Source organism: Capra hircus, chromosome 5 (assembly GCF_001704415.2).
Source record: "Capra hircus breed San Clemente chromosome 5, ASM170441v1, whole genome shotgun sequence".
Lineage (NCBI taxonomy): Eukaryota > Metazoa > Chordata > Mammalia > Artiodactyla > Bovidae > Capra > Capra hircus.
The window spans coordinates 111,787,694-111,807,766 of NC_030812.1; the positions used below are offsets into that span (position 1 = coordinate 111,787,694).

Consider the following 20,073-nt stretch of genomic DNA (forward strand, 5'->3'; position numbering starts at 1 on the left):
TAGAGAGCATCTTCAAACTTCTCGGGGTAGACGGGGGCCAGTGTTGGAGGTCCAGTTTTGATTCTGCCCGCCCCAGTGGGCTGGGCAGAGAGGCGGGGGTGGGGGAAGAGGAGGATGACAGCTGGGAGGATGACGTAATGTGCTCCGGGGGGCTCCGAGCGGACGCGGGGCGGACGGCATTAACCCTTTCACCCCTAGTAGGTGGACCGAGTTAGCTCGCGGAGCCAAACCAGGAGAAAAGGGAACTGTTCCTTTAAACGTGGGGGGAAAGAAGGTTGGTCTGAGGACCCGGGGGACTCGCTCTTCATATTCGCTTAAGAGCCGCCAGAGGTGGGGCCTCACTATGCAAATCTGAGCTGCTGATCGTCGACGCGCCATCACCCCACGCGCCGGTCCGCGCGCCGATTGGCCATGACCAGCCTGGTCCCATTGACAACAAACAAGGGGGAGCCCGGCCCTGGGGGCGGGACCACGGAGGGCGCGGGCTGGGGGCGGGGCAGCGCCGCCCCGCCCCCGTCCCGCGCGGCGCAAACATGGCGGCGGCTGGCACCGGCCGCTGAGGCGGTAACCCGGCGGGGGCTGTTGGGTGTCATGGGCGGCGACGGCGGCACCGCCCCCGTGTCTCCCTGAGCGGGACGGCAGAGGAGGCGTGGGGCGGGGGGGAGGTGGTCTTCTGCGCCGAGCCGGGCGATGGACGGGAGCGGCGAGCTGGGCGGTCTGGAGACCATGGAGACGCTGACGGAGTTGGGCGACGAGCTGACCCTGGGGGACATCGACGGTGAGTGGTGGGGTGGGGTGGGTGAGAGAGCGGGGGGCGGGGGGCGCGCGCGGGGAGGAAGGGGTTACGGCGGCGCGCGCGGGTGCGCGTGCGCCCACCTTCTCACACACAGCCCGCCACCGGCCAGCCCCGTCTCACGCGGGAGGAACTGGCGCGCGCGGTCGCCGCGGCCGTCCGCAACCCTTCCGCGCGCTGCGGGCTTCTGCCCCGCCCGGCGGCTGGGCTCCGGCAGGCCGCGCGGGAGCTGCTCCGGGGGTCGCCTCGTGTCCGGAAGCCCAGCGAGGGTCGCGGGGTCGGCGGGGGGCGGGGGTCCTGAAGGGAGCGGCCAGCGGAGAGCGCGCGGCCGCTGCCTCCGTCGCGCGCCGTCCGAGGTCCCGCTCTGCCCGCCAGCCCAAGCGGCGCCGCTTCGCACCTGTCACTCCCCACCGGGCCGCGTGGGCGGCTCTGGGAGATTCCCGGGGCCGGGCCCCCATGCTCCGCGTCCTCCCCCTCCGTGGTCTTACCGGGGTTGAACCGCGGCCGAATTCTCCCGGCGCTTGGGAAAACTTTGGGGGGCAACCAGAAGCTTAGTCGCTGATGAAGCGAACGGTGGCGGCGGAGTGTTGGACGAATCTCCCCGGGATAGAGACCCGGGCGCTCCTGCTGTCGCGCTGCAGAGGGAGTTGAGCCGCAGGAATTTTGAGTTGTGCTCTCCCCGACCCCCTCGGGGACCGGTTGGGGAGCGGGTGGCCTTTGTTCCGGCCACCTTCACAGCGGAGAGGAAGAGCTGTAGGAGCCCAGGGGATCATTTTGTGATCACGGAACCCAAAGTTTGGAGGTCAGAGACTTGCCCAAGGTCACCCAAGCTGTTTACAGCACACAGTTACTGGGTCAGTGTTGCCGTCGCTGCTAACATCAGTCTTTTCACCTGATCTTTTGAGGGTGAGAGGTCCAGTGAGTGGATTAGTCGTCCTAGAAATAATAATAACTCCCAGCAGTTGGGCGGAGAAGGCAATGGCACCCCACTCCAGTACTCTTGCCTGGAAAATCCCATGGACAGAGGAGCCTGGTAGGCTGCAGTCCATGGGGTCTCGAAGAGTCGGGCACGACTGAGCGACTTCACTTTCACTTTTTTACTTTCATGCATTGGAGAAGGAAATGGTAACCCACTCCAGTGTTCTTGCCTGAGAATCCCAGGGACAGGGGAACCTGGTGGGCTGCCATCTATGGGGTCGCACAGAGTCGGACACGACTGAAGTGACTTAGCAGCAGCAGTTGGGCTCCTCTGATAGTCTAGGCCCCACTTATGTTGTTTCACTGGTTCCTCACTATAATCCCTGAAGTAGATATTCTTACTGCTCCAATTTTATAGGGGACCTAAGTCAGGAGATGTTAACTTGTCTCAGGTCACTCCCTCTAGATTCTCCAGAACCGGTGCTCTTAATCAGTAAATGACTCAGGGGCATTGTGCTCTCCAGTTTACAAAGTGCTTTCTTGTGCCAGGATCTTACTACAGCCTTGCAGGCAGGTATGAAGGCTTCATCTCATTATACAGATGAAGAAACCGAGGCAGCAGAAGATTCTCTTCCAGGGGAAGAGACAGTGGCAGCAGCTAATTGAAAAGGATCCGTTTCTCATTTTGCTTCTGTAACAACCCTGTGGCCTGACCTTGTTTTCCTATTTTGGTCATCCAGGCAGTGTGGTAAGACTCTTAAATGAAGCCCTAAATCTAACCACAGACTTTTTCTGTTGGATGCTCCCAAATGCAGAGCTGTGTTGACAAATGGAGGGAGGGAGGTTCTTGGAACTTAACAAGGACAGCTAACATGTCGTGAGCACTTGTGTGCCAGGCACCGTGTTAAGCAGTTAGTGCGCATCAGTGTTCTCAATCCTTTAACAAGTTCCATCCGGTAGAGACTGCTTGTTATACTACATTCATCCCTTTTTTATAGATCCTGAAACTGAGGCTCAAGGCAGTTGATTAACTTACCCAGGCTTACACAGCCAGTAAGGAATATGTCTATAACTGCCTACCAGCAGCCTCACACAAAGAAATTTGTGTGGATTTTTCCTTCCCATTCCGAAACTGATCCCTGTTTGTTTTCATTTATAAATTTATAATGTGTTAAAGTGTGCGTATGTGCATGCTGAGTCGCTTCAGCCATGTCTGACTCTGTGACCCTATGGACTATATAGCCTGCCAGGCTCCTCTGTCCATGGGGTTTTTCCAGGCAAGAATACTGGAGTGGGTGGCCATGCTCTTCTCCAGGGTATCTTCCCGACCAAGGGATCAAACCCACAGCTCCTGTGTCTCCTGGATTGCAGGTGGATTCTTTACTGCTGAGCCACTGGAAGTGCACTGTGTTGAAGTACCTGGTGGTTAAGTAGTAACCTTATCCCTATAGATTGTTGAGTAAGATGAACATTCTGGAAACTCCCACAGTGGTTAAGTGGCTTCACAGGGCTCCATGTTGGATTTGGGGTAAAGTGGTCCCCTGTCTTCATTGGTTGACAAGTATTCACATGCCAGCTGTAGTTTCTGAGCTATAGGGAACATGAGAAGATAAGGAAGATAGAATTGTATGGCTTTGTGGAGATGAATGATAATAAAACCGTAGTGTGTGTGTGTGGTATGCATGCTCAGTTCTGTCCAACTCTTTGCGGCCCCTTGGACTATAGCCCGCAGGGTTCCTCTGTCCATGAAATTCTCTAGGCAAGAGTACTGGAGTAGGTTGCCATTTCCTCCTCCAGGGGATCTTCCCAACCCAGGGATTGAACCTGCATCTCCTTTGTTTCCTGCATTGGCAGGCAGACTCTTTACCACTGAGCCGCCTGGTAAGCATACTGAGTATAGAACAGCTCAGTTATACAGGGCAGTTAGTGAAAGTCAGTGAGTGTGGATGGAGCTTGGTACATACTGGCTTACCAGGAAGACCACACCAAAGAGATGGCCCTGGACTCAGGTCTTAGAGCAGAGTTGGGCGGGCTGAAGACCAGTGGTCTGCAGGTATCTTTGAATGGTCACCCATACACCCCACTCCAGAACATCAACCCTATGAGGGCCAGGACCTTTGTTTTGTTTCTTTCACCTAGAATTAAATATCTGTAGAATGTTTGAATGAGTCCAAGGACTTTGAGCTAGGCAGGAGTAGAATAATGAATATTAGGCTCAGCCCTTGGTGTTGGATCAGATCAGGGCTAGATGTTTCTGGGAGCCAGTCAGCTGAAGAAGAGACTCTGTGGGTATGAACACATATATTTTTTTGTTTGTGTGTGGTGGGGGAGAGAGGGTACCTACCACCTAGAGAACTCATTCCTGCCTCAAGGAGACAGCCGTCTGGGTGTGTGATGACGATCCTAAGAGAGTGACGGGATGGGGAGAGGAAGTAGCCATTGTACAAGGTGCTGGACATGACAAGACTTGGCCTCAGTGAAACCTGGTCCTGAAGGCAGAGTAGAGGTGGAATTTAAGTTCCCATTTAGGCTTTGATGTAGGGCATTGGGAGGGTTCAGAAGCTAGCAGGAAGAGCTGGTTTGGGGAGATGATGAAAATTTGTCTTTAAATGGACTGAAATGTGAGGCACTAGTAGGAAAGGAGAGAGAGATTCAGGAGAACATCAAAACTAGGGGTGGAGATTAAAGACTGCTGCTGCTAAGTCACTTCAGTCGTGTCCGACTCTGTGCGACCCCAGAGATGGCAGCCCACCAGGCTCCCCAGTCCCTGAGATTCTTCAGGCAAGAACACTGGAGTGGGTTGCCATTTCCTTCTCCAATGCATGAAAGTAAAAAGTGAAAGTGAAGTCGTTCAGTCGTGTCTGACTCTTAGCGACCCCATGGGCTGCAGCCCACCAGGCTCCTCTGTCCGTGGGATTTTCCAGGCAAGAGTACTGGAGTGGGTTGCCATTGCCTTCTCCAGATTAAAGACTAGTCACTCAGGTGACTCGTCACTAGGACAGAGGTGAGAGGAAAACATGGAACCAGACAGGCGAGGAAAGTGTAATAACCTCAGGGGAAGCGAGCTTTTAGAGGAGCAGTGGATGATAGAGACAGGGCTGCAGAAGACAGCAAGGATGATGAGGCTCTGAAAGGACTCGTGGGATTTGGCAATTAGGAGATCCACTGGAGGAAGCGATTGGGTGAAGTGGTCTAAGGCTAGGTAAACAGTCAGGAGGGCAAGTAAGGGCAGCAGTTCTCAGTGGAGAAGGTTGGAGAAACTTTTCAGTAAGCTAATTTACATTCTGCCCTTGTGAATTGGCCTCTTCTGGACATTTCATATGAATGGAATCATACACTGAGTGGCCTTCTTCACTTAGCATAAGGTTGCGGTTCATCTGTGTTGCACCAGTGTTCCCTTATATGGATACTCCGTGTTTTATCGGTTCATAACTTGTTAGACATTAAGCTTGTTTCCACATTTTGGCTATTATAAATGAAGCTGCTGTGAGCATTCATGTACAGATTTTCTGTGGGCATGCTTTCTTTTCTCTTGGGTAGATCCTCTATGGTTTTTGTCGCTGTTTGTTTTTTTCCTAGGGTTTATAATAGCTCCATTTATTCACTTGCTTACTTTCCATGTTCTCATAACTAAGTTATCCCTAAATCTTATGACAGAAGCTCAGTTTGGTGGTCAGTTCTTTTCATTCCCCTTGTTGATATCTCTTCTGAAACTTTCCCTCTTTTTGCTGTGTGATGGTTGTTCTAGGTCTATTGTTCCTCGTTTATACAGGGACTACCCTTGACTATCAGCTGGGGTCAGGGGCATGTTGAAGCCCTTATTCCCTTGTTTTGTGTGTGTGTATGTGTTTTTTACTCCCTTGATTTGATGGAGCACATCCTCCAGTAGCTTCCTAAGAAAGAGTACATTAGAAGTAAATTTGGGGGGACCTTACCTCTCTAAAAATATCTTTATTCTAACCTCTCCAATCTGATAGTTTGGGTGAGTTTAGAATTTCAGGTTGAAGGCATTGCCTCGTTTGCTAGCTTTCAGTAGTTGGGCATCTGATACCGTTTTGACTCCTACCCTCTGTGTGTGACCTGTTTTCCCTGGAAGTTTGTGGGCCCTTCTCTTTATCCCTGGTGCTCTGAACTCCACAAGGATGTCCGCTAATGTGACTGCGTGGTTGGTCTGTGCCTGCTCGGTGGGCTCTGGAGGGCTCCCAGAGTCGGATACCTGCCTGCGTGCAGTCCCCCTGCTGGCCACCCAGCCTGCCCTCCTGTCTGCTGAGAAGCCTGTGGTTCCCGAGCCTTTGGATGGCACTGGCTCTTGGACCTCTGCTGGCTCCTCCCGGCAGACAGTTCTGTCTTGGGCAGTGTCCCTGGACACTACCTGGCACTAAAGAGGCACTCTGTAAAGGTGTGTCTAATGAGGAGAGGAAAGCACTTCAGGCTCAAGGTGTTGGCTGGGCCCCTAGCCTGTGTGTCCACGTCACTGGGAAGGTTGGAGTGGCCAGCCCGGTGTGGGGGAGGCGGTGAGGAGAGAGGTAGAAACTGACTCCATGTCTCTACAGTGAGTCATGCTTCGGAAAAGCTGCTCAGTGAGGTGGAGCCTCGATCTGCCTCTTACCCGATTTTCAAGGTGTAAGCTCTGCCTTGGCCCTGAGGTATATGTCGCTGGTGCTAGTGTCTGCGTTGAAAGCCGCTGTTGCTCTTAGCTTGCTTATTTTCTACGAGTTTTTAGCTCCTGGTCTCATCCAGTTCCATTTCCTGGGATACATCTTCTGGGCTTGCTCACACCTCCGAGCCAGTCTCCCTGGGTTTCTCCTACTTCCTGGGTCTGTTGGTCTCGCCCTTGACAAACATTGTCCCGCTCACACCCGGGCCTGTGGCCACTGTGCTGAGCACTGCCTGCCTCTCAGTCTTCTCCGTCATCCTCATCCTCAGCCCAGGCTTGGCTTTTTTTTTTTAAGTGAATTTTTGCTTCTATATAGATCTTTTCTTTCCTCAATTTCGTAATTAAAAAAGGAACTTCTTAAGCGACTTTATTCTAGTGCCCCCTGAATATCAAATTGTCTCTCCCGCTGGGTTTGTGTATGAACTTTATATTAAAGTGCACATGAAACATTATAGCATTTTCACTTATGGGTTACTGTGCATGGAAGCAGTTGACGTGTAATTGTCACGTTATCCAGTGTAATTCATCTGAGGCGGCAAACGCCTATTCAGGTCCCTGTGGAACATTTTCATCATTTGCAGTTTCATTAGCCTAAGTATTGTTGCCCTGAACACACGTGAGCAAATCACTTTGGAGTTAGTTCGTTGGTGTGTGTTTCTCATCAAGGACTCTTCAGGTCAAGAGCTGGGTGATAGCTCTTACACACTGCCAGCTGTAGCCCTTTCATTTAAAAAACTTTTTCAATATGATAAATTACTGTGGTGATTGGAACTTACCACTTGGAAAATATTTTTTTAATGATACATTCATAAAGCAAAATAAAAAATATGAAAGGAGTGCTATGGAAAGTCTTGTCCCCAGCCCTGTCATCATCTACTTAGGGTCCACAACCCCCAGGTTATTCATTTTTTCATTTCCTTTACATCCTTCAAAACTTAATGCAGATAGAAGCGAATAGCATGTATGGATTTTCACTTTTGCTCCCCTTTTGATTTTTCACAAATAGCTCGCATGCTCTAAGTTTTGTTTTTCTGCCGATGTTGATGTTAGAGATCTTCCCAGTCTCCTTCACTGCTGCGTGGTTCTCCATTATATAGACGCACTGTAACTCATCTGCCCAGGCCCTTTTTGGTGGACATTTGAGGGTGTTTCCAGGCTTACTATGAAAAATGTGCTGGTGTGAATAGCTGTGTAAATTCATCGTTGCACACATGTGCAGGTATGTGTGCATGCCCCGTCGTGTCTGACTCTTTGCGACCCTCTGAACTATAGCGCACCGGCTTCCTCTGTCGTTGGGATTCTCCAGGCATGAATCCTGGACTGGGTCACTGGTTCTTCCCCAGGGAATCTTCCCGACCCAGGGATTAAACCCAGATCTCCAGTGTCTCCTGCATTGGTGGGCAGATTCTTTACCACTGAGCCACTTGAGAAACCCATGTGCAGGTATAGGCGCAGGATGAATGGCTAGAGGTGGGGTTGCTGGCTCCAGGTGGGGTGGTGATAGCCACATCACAGATGGTGCCAGAACCAAAAGAGATAAAACGTACGAAAGGAGGGGGCAGGAAGTAATGTCCTCTTCTGACTCCTTTGTGGTTTCGTTAGGTCCTGTCCAATGCTTTCCACGCTGGAGGGACCAGGTTACTCCCCCGCCACGGTGGAGGAGAGGGCCTGTCCTCCTTAGCTTCCAGCTAGAATCTGAAACTCTGGTCCCTTTATCCTGCCTGTCTCTATGCCAGTTTAGGGCTGATGCCACCCAGCCCCCCACAATGCACAGATAACAGGCTCCTTTGTCCCGGCCTCCTGGTTCCTCATTTGCCTTTCCTGTACTTGAGACCACTAGACAGTCGCTGAGCAGCCACCAACTTCCTGAGCAGTCCCTTCGTGTGCTTCTGATGTTCCCTTTGCTCACCCAGAACCCGAGTGGTTGCGACTCTCTTACTCCTCTGCTCCGCTTGGTTTCTTGCAGTGATCCTTCATTGGGTTGGCTTGCTCTCCGTACATTTAGAATTGCTCTAAAAGTACAGCGGTTCGTTATTTTCAGCCCTCCTCTGCCTTGGGGGACTTGATAAATGACTTCTTGTTTTACATTGTTTCATCGGGGCTCTCTTCTGAGTTCCCTTCTCTTCAGTGTCTTGGTGGCAGCCCTGTCTTCTGCCAAAAGTCTGTGAATCCTCTATCCTTGCGTGAAAGTTGTTTGGGACTCCGTATTCCTATAGTGTTCTTCGTTCTAATTCTCTTATGACTACTTTTCACAAAAATCTGCAGATATTTTAGGAAATGCCCTTTGGTTATGAATAGCTTCACCTCTCACAGTACTTTCCTTTGAACTGTTAAAAGTCAATGGGGGTGGTTTTTCTGAGCTAGATGGGTGGACTTTCTGTGATTATTTGTTGGGCAGGACCGAAATTGACATGCAATAGCTGTTTCCCATCGTGTGATTCTTCCTAAGACATACACCATCTTTGATGATGAATATGGGACCATTTCATCTTGATCCTACAGATGTACTGTCATTTATCCTGAGGTGCATCGGTGCTCTAGGTAAATGTGACTGTCTTATTCTTTATTAATTATTGACTCTCTCTGCAGTTGCCACTTCTTTTCCATCCTTCATCAGGTTTTGAAATCACACTGTAGGCAGCATCCCCTGTGTGCCCAGCACAGTGTCTGGTTAGCTCTGCAGTCAAGACCCTTTCCAAGGGCCTGTGTTGTGCTGGGCTCTGGGTATAGCCCTGGCAGGGTGAGCAAGGTCCCTCCCTGCCTTCACACGATGTGTATGGCCTTTTACCTACACTGTCTTTTGCTTTTAATTCTTTCTCCAGTTGAATGGTATGTTACAGATGAAGACACTGAGGCCCAGATCAGAGCTAGTGAGTTGTAAAATGGTGACCTCAGCCCAACTCCAAAATCCATGTAGTTTTCCTCCCTTGCATGCCAAGTCCCCATCTGATGTAGAGGGCTTCAGAGTTGTGAATACAAGGCGGGTGGTGGGCTGGGGCTGGAGAGACCAGCCTCCTCTGCTCAGGTCTCCCTTCAGTCCACATGTGTTTATCAGGAAGGGTCTGCCCTGTGCTGGATGCTTCAAGTGACTTCCCTGGATCCCACAGCACTTCTCTCAGCCTTCTGTCCTGCTGCAGAGGTGCCTGAAGCTACAGCACATGCCCGGAAGAGGGCAGGGAGTATAACATTCTCTTCGATTCTTATCTGAGAACGAACAAGGAGCTACAAGTTGCAAGTAGACTCTTAGGACCAAGGGCCCTTTTTTTAGAATACAGTTTTGAAATGTTTATTCTTTCCTTTTGAAAGGGCTTCTGTAGGTGTGGTGGGCTGACACAAAGGAGCAGTCACAGAACAAGGTCAAGTGTTCAATTTCTGGACCACAAGCCTCACAGGTTAAACTTTGTTGACATGATGGAATTTTTTAAAGAATAGCAGGATCCCAGAGCAAGGCCTCAAAGGAAGGCTCTCTGGGGAAACCTCTGTTTAGAAACTGATCCTCAACCATTGAACAGCTTGGAAGCTGGGAAACAGAGCTCTTTCTGCATCTCTCAGGCCTTCGGAATTGCTAATGAACACATGTCTAAATGTCCCTTATAATGTGGCTTCTGCATCTGTCCCGTGGAACTGGTCTGCTGGCTTCAGGGGCTAGACTGGATCAGTGATGAAATTCCGGCTGCTGAACCAGATGTGGAACTGCCTTGTTAAACTGGAGTCTTCTTGGCTCAGGCCCTCATCATCCCATAGCAACTCATGGAAATACTGCTTCTTCCCAAGTATAAACGTTCCTGCGAGGCCTAACACGTTACAAAAGTCGCTCTGATACATTTGTCATCCTGACAGTGCTGGGAGGTACTTGATTTTATTCCCACTTTGCAGATGAAGACGTAGAGGCAGATAAAATGATTTCCCCGAGGTTTACTGCGCTGATGAAGTGGCATTAGGAGTGAACTTGGGCCTTCTGACATGAGCTCGTACTCTTCCCTACCCTGTGGGAATGAGGTGGGAGATGCCCTGACTCCGGAAGCCTGTCTGGGGACCCCTGTTCTGGTCAGAAGTTGTTTTAAATTTTTTAAATTTAATTTAAGAAATTTATTCATCCCAGTTCTACGTGAGTATCCACTATGTTCCTAGCTCTGTGCTACATATCTGTGCTCTGTGCTGGGTCCCACACAAGCTAGCACGTCGCTAGACTCAGGTACTAGAGATGAATGAAAAACTCTCGACTTACAGGGAGCTGACATCTAAGCAGCCAGTCACAAAACAGAGCGAAATGCAACAGAGGCCAGAACAGAGGAACAAAGCCCTGAGTTTCTGAGACACTAAGGAAGGGGAGTAGGAAAATCTTCACTGAGACTGGCATTTGAGCTGAGTTGTGAAGGATGAGTGAATAGTATTTTAGAAAGGAGAATTTGGAAAGGCAGGGTGTTGGGAATAATTTGACATGTTTGGGAATATGTGATTCATTGTGGCCAGAGCACTGTGTGGGACCGAGGGTCTCAAAGTTTAATGTGCTTAAGAGGCCCACCAGGGTGTACCCCCAAAGACTCCAGTGTGGAAGGTAAGATCTGGGGTAGAGTCCAGGAGGGGCGCCGGCCAGGGGAGCAGGCGCAGTAGTGTCCCACGCCGAGCAGACAGCCGCTTCGTCAGGCTTGACCACCGTGCTCGGGCGATTTGCAGGCTGTCCTCTTGACAGCTGTGTTTTGCGGGCTTCCTCAAACATAGTTTTGATCAGGTCCCTGTCCCGCTCCCGTGTGCTGTCAGTTGGCAGGCTTGGTGATGAGCCACAGAAGCTGGCTTTGAGTAGCTCAAGTAGAAAAGGAGTTTATTGGCAGGATGGTGTGTGGACTGATCAGAGAAGCGGGAGAGCCAGACCAGGAACACGGGCCAGAGCCAAGGGCAGCTCGGCAGCAGAGTCCTGCTAAGGAGAGGCCGGAGCAGCCTGTTTAGGACCCGCCACCTTGGTGGCCTCTGCTTGTCCCCGCTTCCTAGAGTCATGTTCCTGGTGGGAGCATGCATTCCTCAGAGCTGCCTGGCAGGAAACCTTACTGCTGAGACCACCCAGCCTGGGTTCTCCAGAAGGAAAATCAGGGTGCATGGGAGGTTCAGCTGGAAGGACGGCAGACAGCAGAAATGGCAGATGTCCATTGTGCTTTCTGTGCCACACCAGGCAGCTTCAGTGAGGCCTTCACAGCTCAAGTGTAGGCAGCCCCGTCTCTCCACTCTGTTCCATGTGCTCTGCCGAAGCTCCCTCCAGAACATTTCTTTTGCTCATACCGTTCCCTTTGTCTGCAGCACCTACCTGTGCCTCTCTCTAAATCACAGACGTCTCTCCGCCCTTCGAGGCCCTGCTCTCCCTGCCTGCCAGGCCGAGTCACCCTTCTCTGCCTTCTGGCAGCCCTTCCTCTGGGAGGCACCTGTCTGTTCACCCTTGTCACAGTCTCTGGGTTGGTTGGGTTTCTTCCCTGTGAGGTTGCTGGGTGGGAAGGGAACCGGCACTTTGGAGTCTGTGCTGAATGCGGGTTCCCCGAGCTCCCAGCCCCTCAGTGCACAGTGGGTATGAACATGCTGGTGGTGATTTGTAGCAGGGGTTAGTAACTTGCTTTGGAGATATTATTTTTGTCCTTAGTCTGAGGGAGATTTGGGGGTGTGGTAATGATTTGGGGAAGGGTAAGTTGGTGAGTCACCGAGGTCTTTCACTTTTGCCTGAATGACTTTTTTAAAATTAATTTTTCTTGGAGTATAGTTGCCTTACTGAGTGGTTTAAGGACTGGGAAAGGTTGAGATCCCCAGCTTTGGAACTTTGCCTCCCAGGAGGACAGTTAAGTGGAAGGAGTGGCTTTTGCCAGACTTTGTGGACACTCGGTCACCTGGCACTGGGCAGCGCCAGCCCCTGGAACAGGCTTGTGCAGGGGCGTTTCTGAGGGTCTTCCTCTCTGCCTGTTGTTCAGCTTCCAGTCTCTTTGTTGCAGGAGAGTGAGAGAGACACCAGTGAGATGCAGGACACCTGGGATGGCACCCTTTTCCTTCCTGAGCTGGGGGTGTTTGTTCCCATTAGAGAACGAGGCTCTGTCTGGTGACATCCACACAGTAACAGAAGCAAAGCATCTGTCCAGGGTAGTGGCTGAGAACTTAACTCTTCAGTCCCAGCACCGTCACCTGCTGACTGAGTGACGCTGGACAAGTTACTTAACCTCTCTGTGCCTAGTATTCCTTGTGTGTGAAGTGGAGGTGATGAAGGCACCTACCTCAAAGTGTCATGGATGAAGTGATGAAATCCATGTCAAGTGCTTAACGTAATTGCTAACGTGTGGTAAGAGCTCAGGAAATGTGAACAATTGCTATACTATTTTTATTATTACTGCTAGCCATTGGCTTGAGTTTTCTCTTAATTGTTGTTCTCAAAATCTATTCTTGATCTGTTTCGAAAAGCATGCATTTCAAAGGAATAAAGAAACAAGAAGGACAGCCTTTCAAATGTGGGTGGTCAGCAGTTCTGCTGCCTCTAATGTGGTCTTGTGTAAGACCTGGGTTCCCAGCTGGGACCCAGGGTGGGGCTCTCCCATGGGTGGGGAGTCGCTGCGAGGTGGGACAGTCCCAGGGGTGGAGGGCTCCTGAGAGGAAGCCCCCCCAGCATGCTTGTTGGGGTGACATCTGGACCAGGATGGAGCCTTCACGAACTCACCTGCCTAAGACCCCTCATTGGACTTGGGCTTATTTCTTCCTGTGTAACAACCCCCATCACCATTACCACTTTCAAGCACTCTGTGCCAGACACTGTTCTAAGTGCTGTGCATATATTAACTCATTTGAAAGAGTGCCTAAAGCTGCCTCCAAGTGATTTGAATCGTATGCCATGATGAGTGGAAGTTTGCAAGGCGTTAAAAGCAGACACAGCTGGGTGACACTGCTGATGAAGGTCTTTTCTAGTAAAAAAAGAAAAGAAAACCACATTTAACCTTTGTCTTTAAATGCTCACACACAAGCATGAGATGAATTGCAGTGAAAAACAACAGAAGCTTTTTAGGAAATGTACTCCGACAGGGTCCTCTTGCACCATGCACCTTTTATCGTCCTGGCACATGGCACCTGGCCCAGGCAGGTGTTCACACAGGGCTTCTCCACCAGAACACGTGCCTCTTAATGTGCTCACTTTTGTGTCTGGCACGCTGTAGGCTCAGTTAATGTGTGTTGAATGCAGGTCTTAAGGGTTGTATCTTTATTGGTTTGTTCTTTATTTGAAGAAGGAGGGGTGTTCTGGAAAGGAGCATCTTGTCAAGGCAGAAGGTCTTATCTGGAGAAAGGTTTAATACTTTGGGAGGAAAGTATGCTGGCAAAATACAGTCAGGCAAAAATCTCTCTCATTTACTCCCCCATGAGTCAGTTACATGTGTGTTACCCTGGGATGGATCTTCTTTCATTTAACATTGAACTTAGTATTGGGAGTCATGAGATGGGTTACATTAAGTGTCCCCCCTCCACCCACACCCAGATTCCCCAGACTTTATTGTCACTCCAGGTCCGTCTTGCATCTTTCTCCCAAGTTGTAAAATCCAAGAAATGTTTGTTTTGTGGGGGGAAATAAAGTGCATGGAAGAGATATGCAGACCTCAGTACAGATATAAATTCAGATCTTGTAGCTTGTATGAAGGGCTTGAGCAAATAGTTTAACTTCCCTGAGCCTTATTTTCATGACCTGTAAAGTAGAATAGTAATATTAGCATCTGGGTTTGTGTGAAGTAGTAAGTAGGTATTAGTGACGGCTATTATTATGTTGTCCACATAGAATCAATAGGAAGTGAATTTAATTTCAGTCATAACCATCTTCTCTGCATTTGAATAAACAGTAAATATGATTTCTAGTTAGAAAATAAGTTTATTAGCTTTGTCACTGAGTTGTTTTTGCTTTTAAACATCAGTAGTGTGACTACTGGCTTTTATTCAAAGGTTAAATTGTGGCTCAGCTGGTAAAGAATCCGCCTGCAATGTGGGAGACCTGATTTGATCCCTGGGTTGGGAAGATCCCCTGGAGAAGGGAAAGGCTACCTACTCCAGTGTTCTGGCCTAGAGAATTCCTTGGACCGTATAGTCCACGGGTCACAAAGGGTTGGACACGACTGAGTGACTTTCACTAGTGAAATTTTTTTTATTTTATTTTTTTCACTAAGCTACAAATAACCCTTTTTCAAATGTTAGGTTGAAAAAGAAACTATGAAAAAGTCAAAGACATTTTAGTATGTGCTGGTCATATCCCTATATATTAATATATATCCATTGGAATTTGGGTTGTTCCCATATTTATAAGTAGAGAAACTGAGTCTCAGAGAGATCAATTAGTTTCCCAGAGGCAGCACAATTACATTATGAGAGTTCCAACCAGCCTTCTGATTTGTCACACAGAAAGCCATCTTTGAATTTAAACTTGGGAATCCCCGTTCTCTTTGGCCTTCCAGGTAATTCTTGGTTTAACTTTTCAACCTCCTGCTTTTCTCTTTTAATATGATTGTTTGCCACGCTCCCTTCACACAACCCCTAAGAGATAGGTGGCGTGTTTCCCAGTTTTCATGCATAACTGGGACTTTCCTTTGGGGACTTCCCTGGCGGTTCCAGTGATTACGACTCCACATTTCCACTGCAAGACGTACAGTTTCAATCCCTGGTCAGGAAACTAAGCCCTCATGCTGTGTGGCACAGCCAAAAATTAAAAAAAAAAGAACTTCCCTTTAATCAGTTTTCAGAAGTCTCTTCCTCTGTTGATGAAGTTACCCTAACTTTAGTTTTAGCTGTTTTGATATTCTCTCAAGTCAGAACTCAGCCCTAAGTCTTTGCTCAGAATGATTCTTTTTTTTTTTTTTAATTTTTTAAATTTTAAAATCTTTAATTCTTACATGCGTTCCCAAACATGAACCCCCCTCCCACCTCCCTCCCTACAACATCTCTCTGGGTCATCCCCATGCACCAGCCCCAAGCATGCTACACCCTGCGTCAGACATAGACTGGCGATTCAATTCTTACATGATAGTATACATGTTAGAATGCCATTCTCCCAAATCATCCCACCCTCTCCCTCTCCCTCTGAGTCCAAAAGTCCGTTATACACATCTGTGTCTTTTTTCCTGTCTTGCATACAGGGTCGTCATTGCCATCTTCCTAAATTCCATATATATGTGTTAGTATACTGTATTGGTGTTTTTCTTTCTGGCTTACTTCACTCTGTATAATTGGCTCCAGTTTCATCCATCTCATCAGAACTGATTCAAATGAATTCTTTTTAACGGCTAATACTCCATTGTGTATATGTACCACAGCTTTCTTATCCATTCATCTGCTGATGGACATCTAGGTTGTTTCCATGTCCTGCTATTATAAACAGTGCTGCGATGAACATTGGGGTCAGAATGATTCTTAGTGAGCATATGGTGTCTGGGGACTCTGGGCAAGCCAGTAGCCCCCTATACAAACCAAAGTGAGCAGGGCTGAGCTGCAGGGCTCCCCTTCCTAGAGCATGGCTGGATTGCTGGCTGTAGCTTTTCCTTCTTTAAGAAGGAGAGAGACCAAGTTCATTACTGTGAGCTGCAGACCCCTTCAGGATTTGGTCCTGACCACCTGCCCAGCCTGCCCTGCCCAGGCCTCCGAGCTGTGACTTGCAAGATTCCCTGGGCCTAGAATTCACCTGGCATCCTGGTCAGCCTTCATTCCAGCTTCTTGAGGAAGCTGCTCGACCAGCTGGAGTCAGTGATTTTATCACATCCCCTGTGTTGTCCTCGTCTGCTGTGACTGTCGCCGCCAGATCTGTCACTCTCACTAACTCCTTGCAGTCAAGGGGTGTTTTGTCATCTCTGTGCCAGCACACAGTGGGTGTTCAACACATTTAAAACCTTGCATTTTTATACCTACTTCACCAAAAGTGGAAGTTTTGTGGAAATTGCAGAAATTTGTCCAGATTTTCCTGGGTAACCCAAATTTCAAAAATATCTTGTCCCATCATGAGGCGGTGTCCCTTCCACTTTTGGTTCAGAAGGCGTGTTTGCCGTTTTTATAGAGTGCATGAAGGTTGCATGTGAGGGCATCTCAGTGAGTTGATACCAAGTCTTGTAAGTACCAGAGCGCTGAGTGCCTAGAGAGGCCCAGGGAGTGGAAGGTTTTGTCTAGGTGCTTGTGGAGCATGAGATCTAAGGAAAGTTATTAAAAAAATATGTCTTACTGGATGTAATATGACAAAACAAACTTTTTAATGTTAGAAGCATACTCTCATACCAGTATATCATCAGTATGTACCGAAGATTTATGAAGATTACTGAGGAAAACAGCAGGATGACAAAGGTGGGTTCAAGGAGAATGCAAGAAACTACATAGTAGGAAAGAAGTGAGATTGCGAATTCAGATACTTAATAGGCTAATGTCCTGCAGGGCAGTAAAGACAAAGCTTTTAAGGTTATCTTGTTCACCAGACAAGTCATTTGCTATTTGTTTATTTTCTACATGTGAACATCTCATTTACAGAATGTGTGCCTGATGAGTAGTAAAGAGGAAGTCAGACCACTCTGTGTTTCCGGAGAGCATCAGATGACCTTTAGGTAGACAGGTAGAACTTTTAGAGATGCTGTACTTCCCCTGCCCCACCCCCCCGCCCCCTGCCCCAGCTTATTTTCAAGTTTTGGACATTTTTTTTTTTTTTAAACAAATCACAGTTGGGTTCAGGAGTTAAAAGATGGCTAGACCTGAGGTAGAAAAGTGTCCTTGGTGAAAGAAATTGTAGGTCGTTTTGAAATGGAATTGTGCAATTAAAAGGAAGAAGGCTGTAACAAGCAGAAAGGGTGAGGCAGGTGATTGCATTCGGAGAAAGAGCCCCTCCTCCTCTCGCAAAGGTTTGTGCTGACAAGGAAGGGAGTAGATACTTTTCCAAGGTGGATGAAGAGCTAAAGTGGGTGGGAAGTGAAATCCCTTGGAGTCGAAGGGAGCCATTGGTGGGAAGCTATGAAGATCCTGTTTGAGAAGTTTGATTTGCTTTGAAAGATTGTTGGCCCAACAAGATACTCAAGACTGCGGTTGAAATCAAGGCAAGAGGAGCGAAGAGATAACGCTGTGATACTGTGGAAGGTGACCTGCCAGGAATTCATAGCGAACTCACCGCAGAGGAAAGAAGAAAAGAGCAACTGAAGGTGGTGCCGCAGGTCACTGTCTTTCCATTGGAACTCAAGAGCTGGCTCAGGTTCTGTTGGCCCAGAGACAACGGCACCGGTCAGCTGAGCCGGGTCCTCTGGGGCTGCCCCTGATGCCCAGCCTGGGCAGGTGGCGAGAGAGCCAGGGCAGACCAGAGGCCCTCCGAGAACAACTTGGTTTCCCTTTGTCTCTTTTCTCTCTTAATTTTTCAATGTATTATTTTATTACATAAGACTTGATGTATGCAGAGGAGTGTGTGACACATTTGTGTGTGTGATGAAACACAAGCGTTTGAGAGCCTCCACCTCCCCGCCTAATTTTCCTCTGTGGTTTCTTTGCCAGTAAAGAGTTCACTCATCCCTCGCTTAAAATGTAGGATACCTGAGTCACCCGCTTGTCATCCTGTGTCATTCGGCACCTCCTCCAGCCTCCCTCTCCCCAGGACTGTGACCCAGGATTCCCCTGAAGTACATGATTCTACCCCTGTGCTCTGAGCTTCTTAGCAAATGAATGTGCCTCCCAGTGTTTGAGTGGATTGATTTTTTTTTTTTTTTTAGTTGAGAGATCTCTAGAATAGTTTTATCTGTAGAGCTGCCATAGCATATAATTTCAAAGAATATCTTGAGGATATTTCATTTCTTGAGTGCTTAATTTTAAGAAATTTCATAAGTGGTCACATTTTCTATGGAAATATTGACTCCAAGTCACTAGATTTGGAGGGTACTTGTTGTCAGATCATACATTTACACAAAATAATAGTGTACAAATAAAACAAACCTTATTAATGTCTCTAACAGTCCTAATATTCCCTTGGGTGGGGCAGGGGGCTCACTCTGCTAGTTGTCATCTCTCAGTTATTCTAGTTTAAACTCTCAATTCTTCACAGTTCAGTCTCTCTTCTTTTCCCACCTCCCTTTGAGTCTTCTTAAATGCTGCGTCAAGGAAAGAGTTCTGTGGCATATGACCCAAATCCTTAGAGACTCTAGTCTTGAATTCTTAGTGGGTTTTGCCCTGGGTGACTTGTCTCTTCTGATTCCTGGACTGGTATTTGTTGAGGTGCAACTGGACCTGCCTTGCTTTCTGAATTGTCTTTCAGGGTCTGATTGTTGGCCCCTGCCATAGATAGAGCACACTCAGGCTTCCTTATCACATGTTCAAGCCATTGCCACACATCTCTGAAACACAGGGGGATTTTGGGATTCTCCAGAAAACAGAAGATCTTCAGATTTACCTTGTGCAAATGCTGTCTTTCCAGTGCACATTTGAGAAGACACCATGGATACACGAGGATCTTAGAGAAATGCCCTCCCCTATTGCTGTGCCTATAGAATACACGCATGCATCCTTCTCCTGATGTTATCAGATTCTCTGATAACTGTGTGTGCTCAGCCTCTTAATCGTGTCTGACTCTTCGCAGCCCCATGGACTGTAGCCTGCCAGGCTCCTCTTCCCATGGAATTTTCCAGGCAAGAATACTGGAGTGTTGCCATTTCTTACTCCAGGGTGGATCGATTGTTAAGGCAGCATTTGCCTGTTGTTGCTGTCCCTCTGTTCCTTCTGGTCGTGTTTGCACTTCAGGGCTCCTATGTTGAGGGGAGTGGTCGACAGCCCAGCTCCTTTACTGCTCCTCCAGGTGACCTGGATGGGGATGACGGATGTTTCAGGTCCTGAGGCAGGGTGATCACAAAAGGCAAAATGGTGGGCAAATGGAAAGTCACCTTACCACTAACCCTCAGGTTCAATATGGATCTACATTGGATTTTTTTTTTTCCAGATTCTTTAATTAGAAAAACAATCCTAGGAGGGGAGACAGGTTCATCAGCTTGAAAGCGGGATGTTTTGGGGATTAGGTTTTGTGTTCACCTCCCTCTCCCCCACTGGATATGGTCTTTTCTTGTTCCACACACATCACACACCATGCTTGTGTGTTCTCAAGTTTGTTGCGCAGGTCTAATGCGAAAGATGAACAAAAGTAAGTGAAGAAGGTTTAGGTCAGTATCCTTATGATGTTGGGAATGAGAAACAGAAACCAAGTAATTTTACTACACAGGATTAAAATTGTTCTGCTGTAATGCAACGTGCATGTTACTAGAAAGTACTGCACTGTACAGAATTACACAGTAAAAACCACAGAGCTTATGGGGAAAGTGGGGTTAGGTTCTCAACACTCAGAATCTTCGTAGGAGACCAGAAAATACAGAGAAAAAAATAAATAGGCATTCTGAAAAAAAAAGATAGGGAGGTACAAACTACCATGTATAAAATAAATGAACTACAAGGATATATTTATTTATTGTACAGCACAGGAACAATAGCCAGTGTTTTATAATAACCTTAAATAGAGTATATTTAATTTATAAAGATTTTGAATCACTGTGTTGTAAAACTGAAACTAACATTTTGTTAATCGACTATAGCCCAGTAAAAAAAATTTTAATTTAAATGCTAAAAATAAATAACTAAGATAGCAACCCCTAAAACAGTTTTACAGATGTTAAGCGGCTTGGAAATACAGCACTCTACCTTGAAATAGACCCGAGGTTTG

At 48.0% G+C, this 20,073-nt stretch overlaps 1 protein-coding gene across 1 annotated transcript in view; it reads left to right on the forward strand.

Moving 5' to 3' along the window:
- The window catches only part of SREBF2 (sterol regulatory element binding transcription factor 2), a 64,834-nt gene continuing 45,262 nt past the window's right edge, over positions 502-20,073 (forward strand). Inside the window, exon 1 of the mRNA XM_018048827.1 lies at positions 502-778. Within this exon, the coding sequence (XP_017904316.1) occupies positions 691-778 (88 nt within the window). The 5' untranslated portion in view covers positions 502-690. The remainder of the gene's footprint in view (positions 779-20,073) is intronic.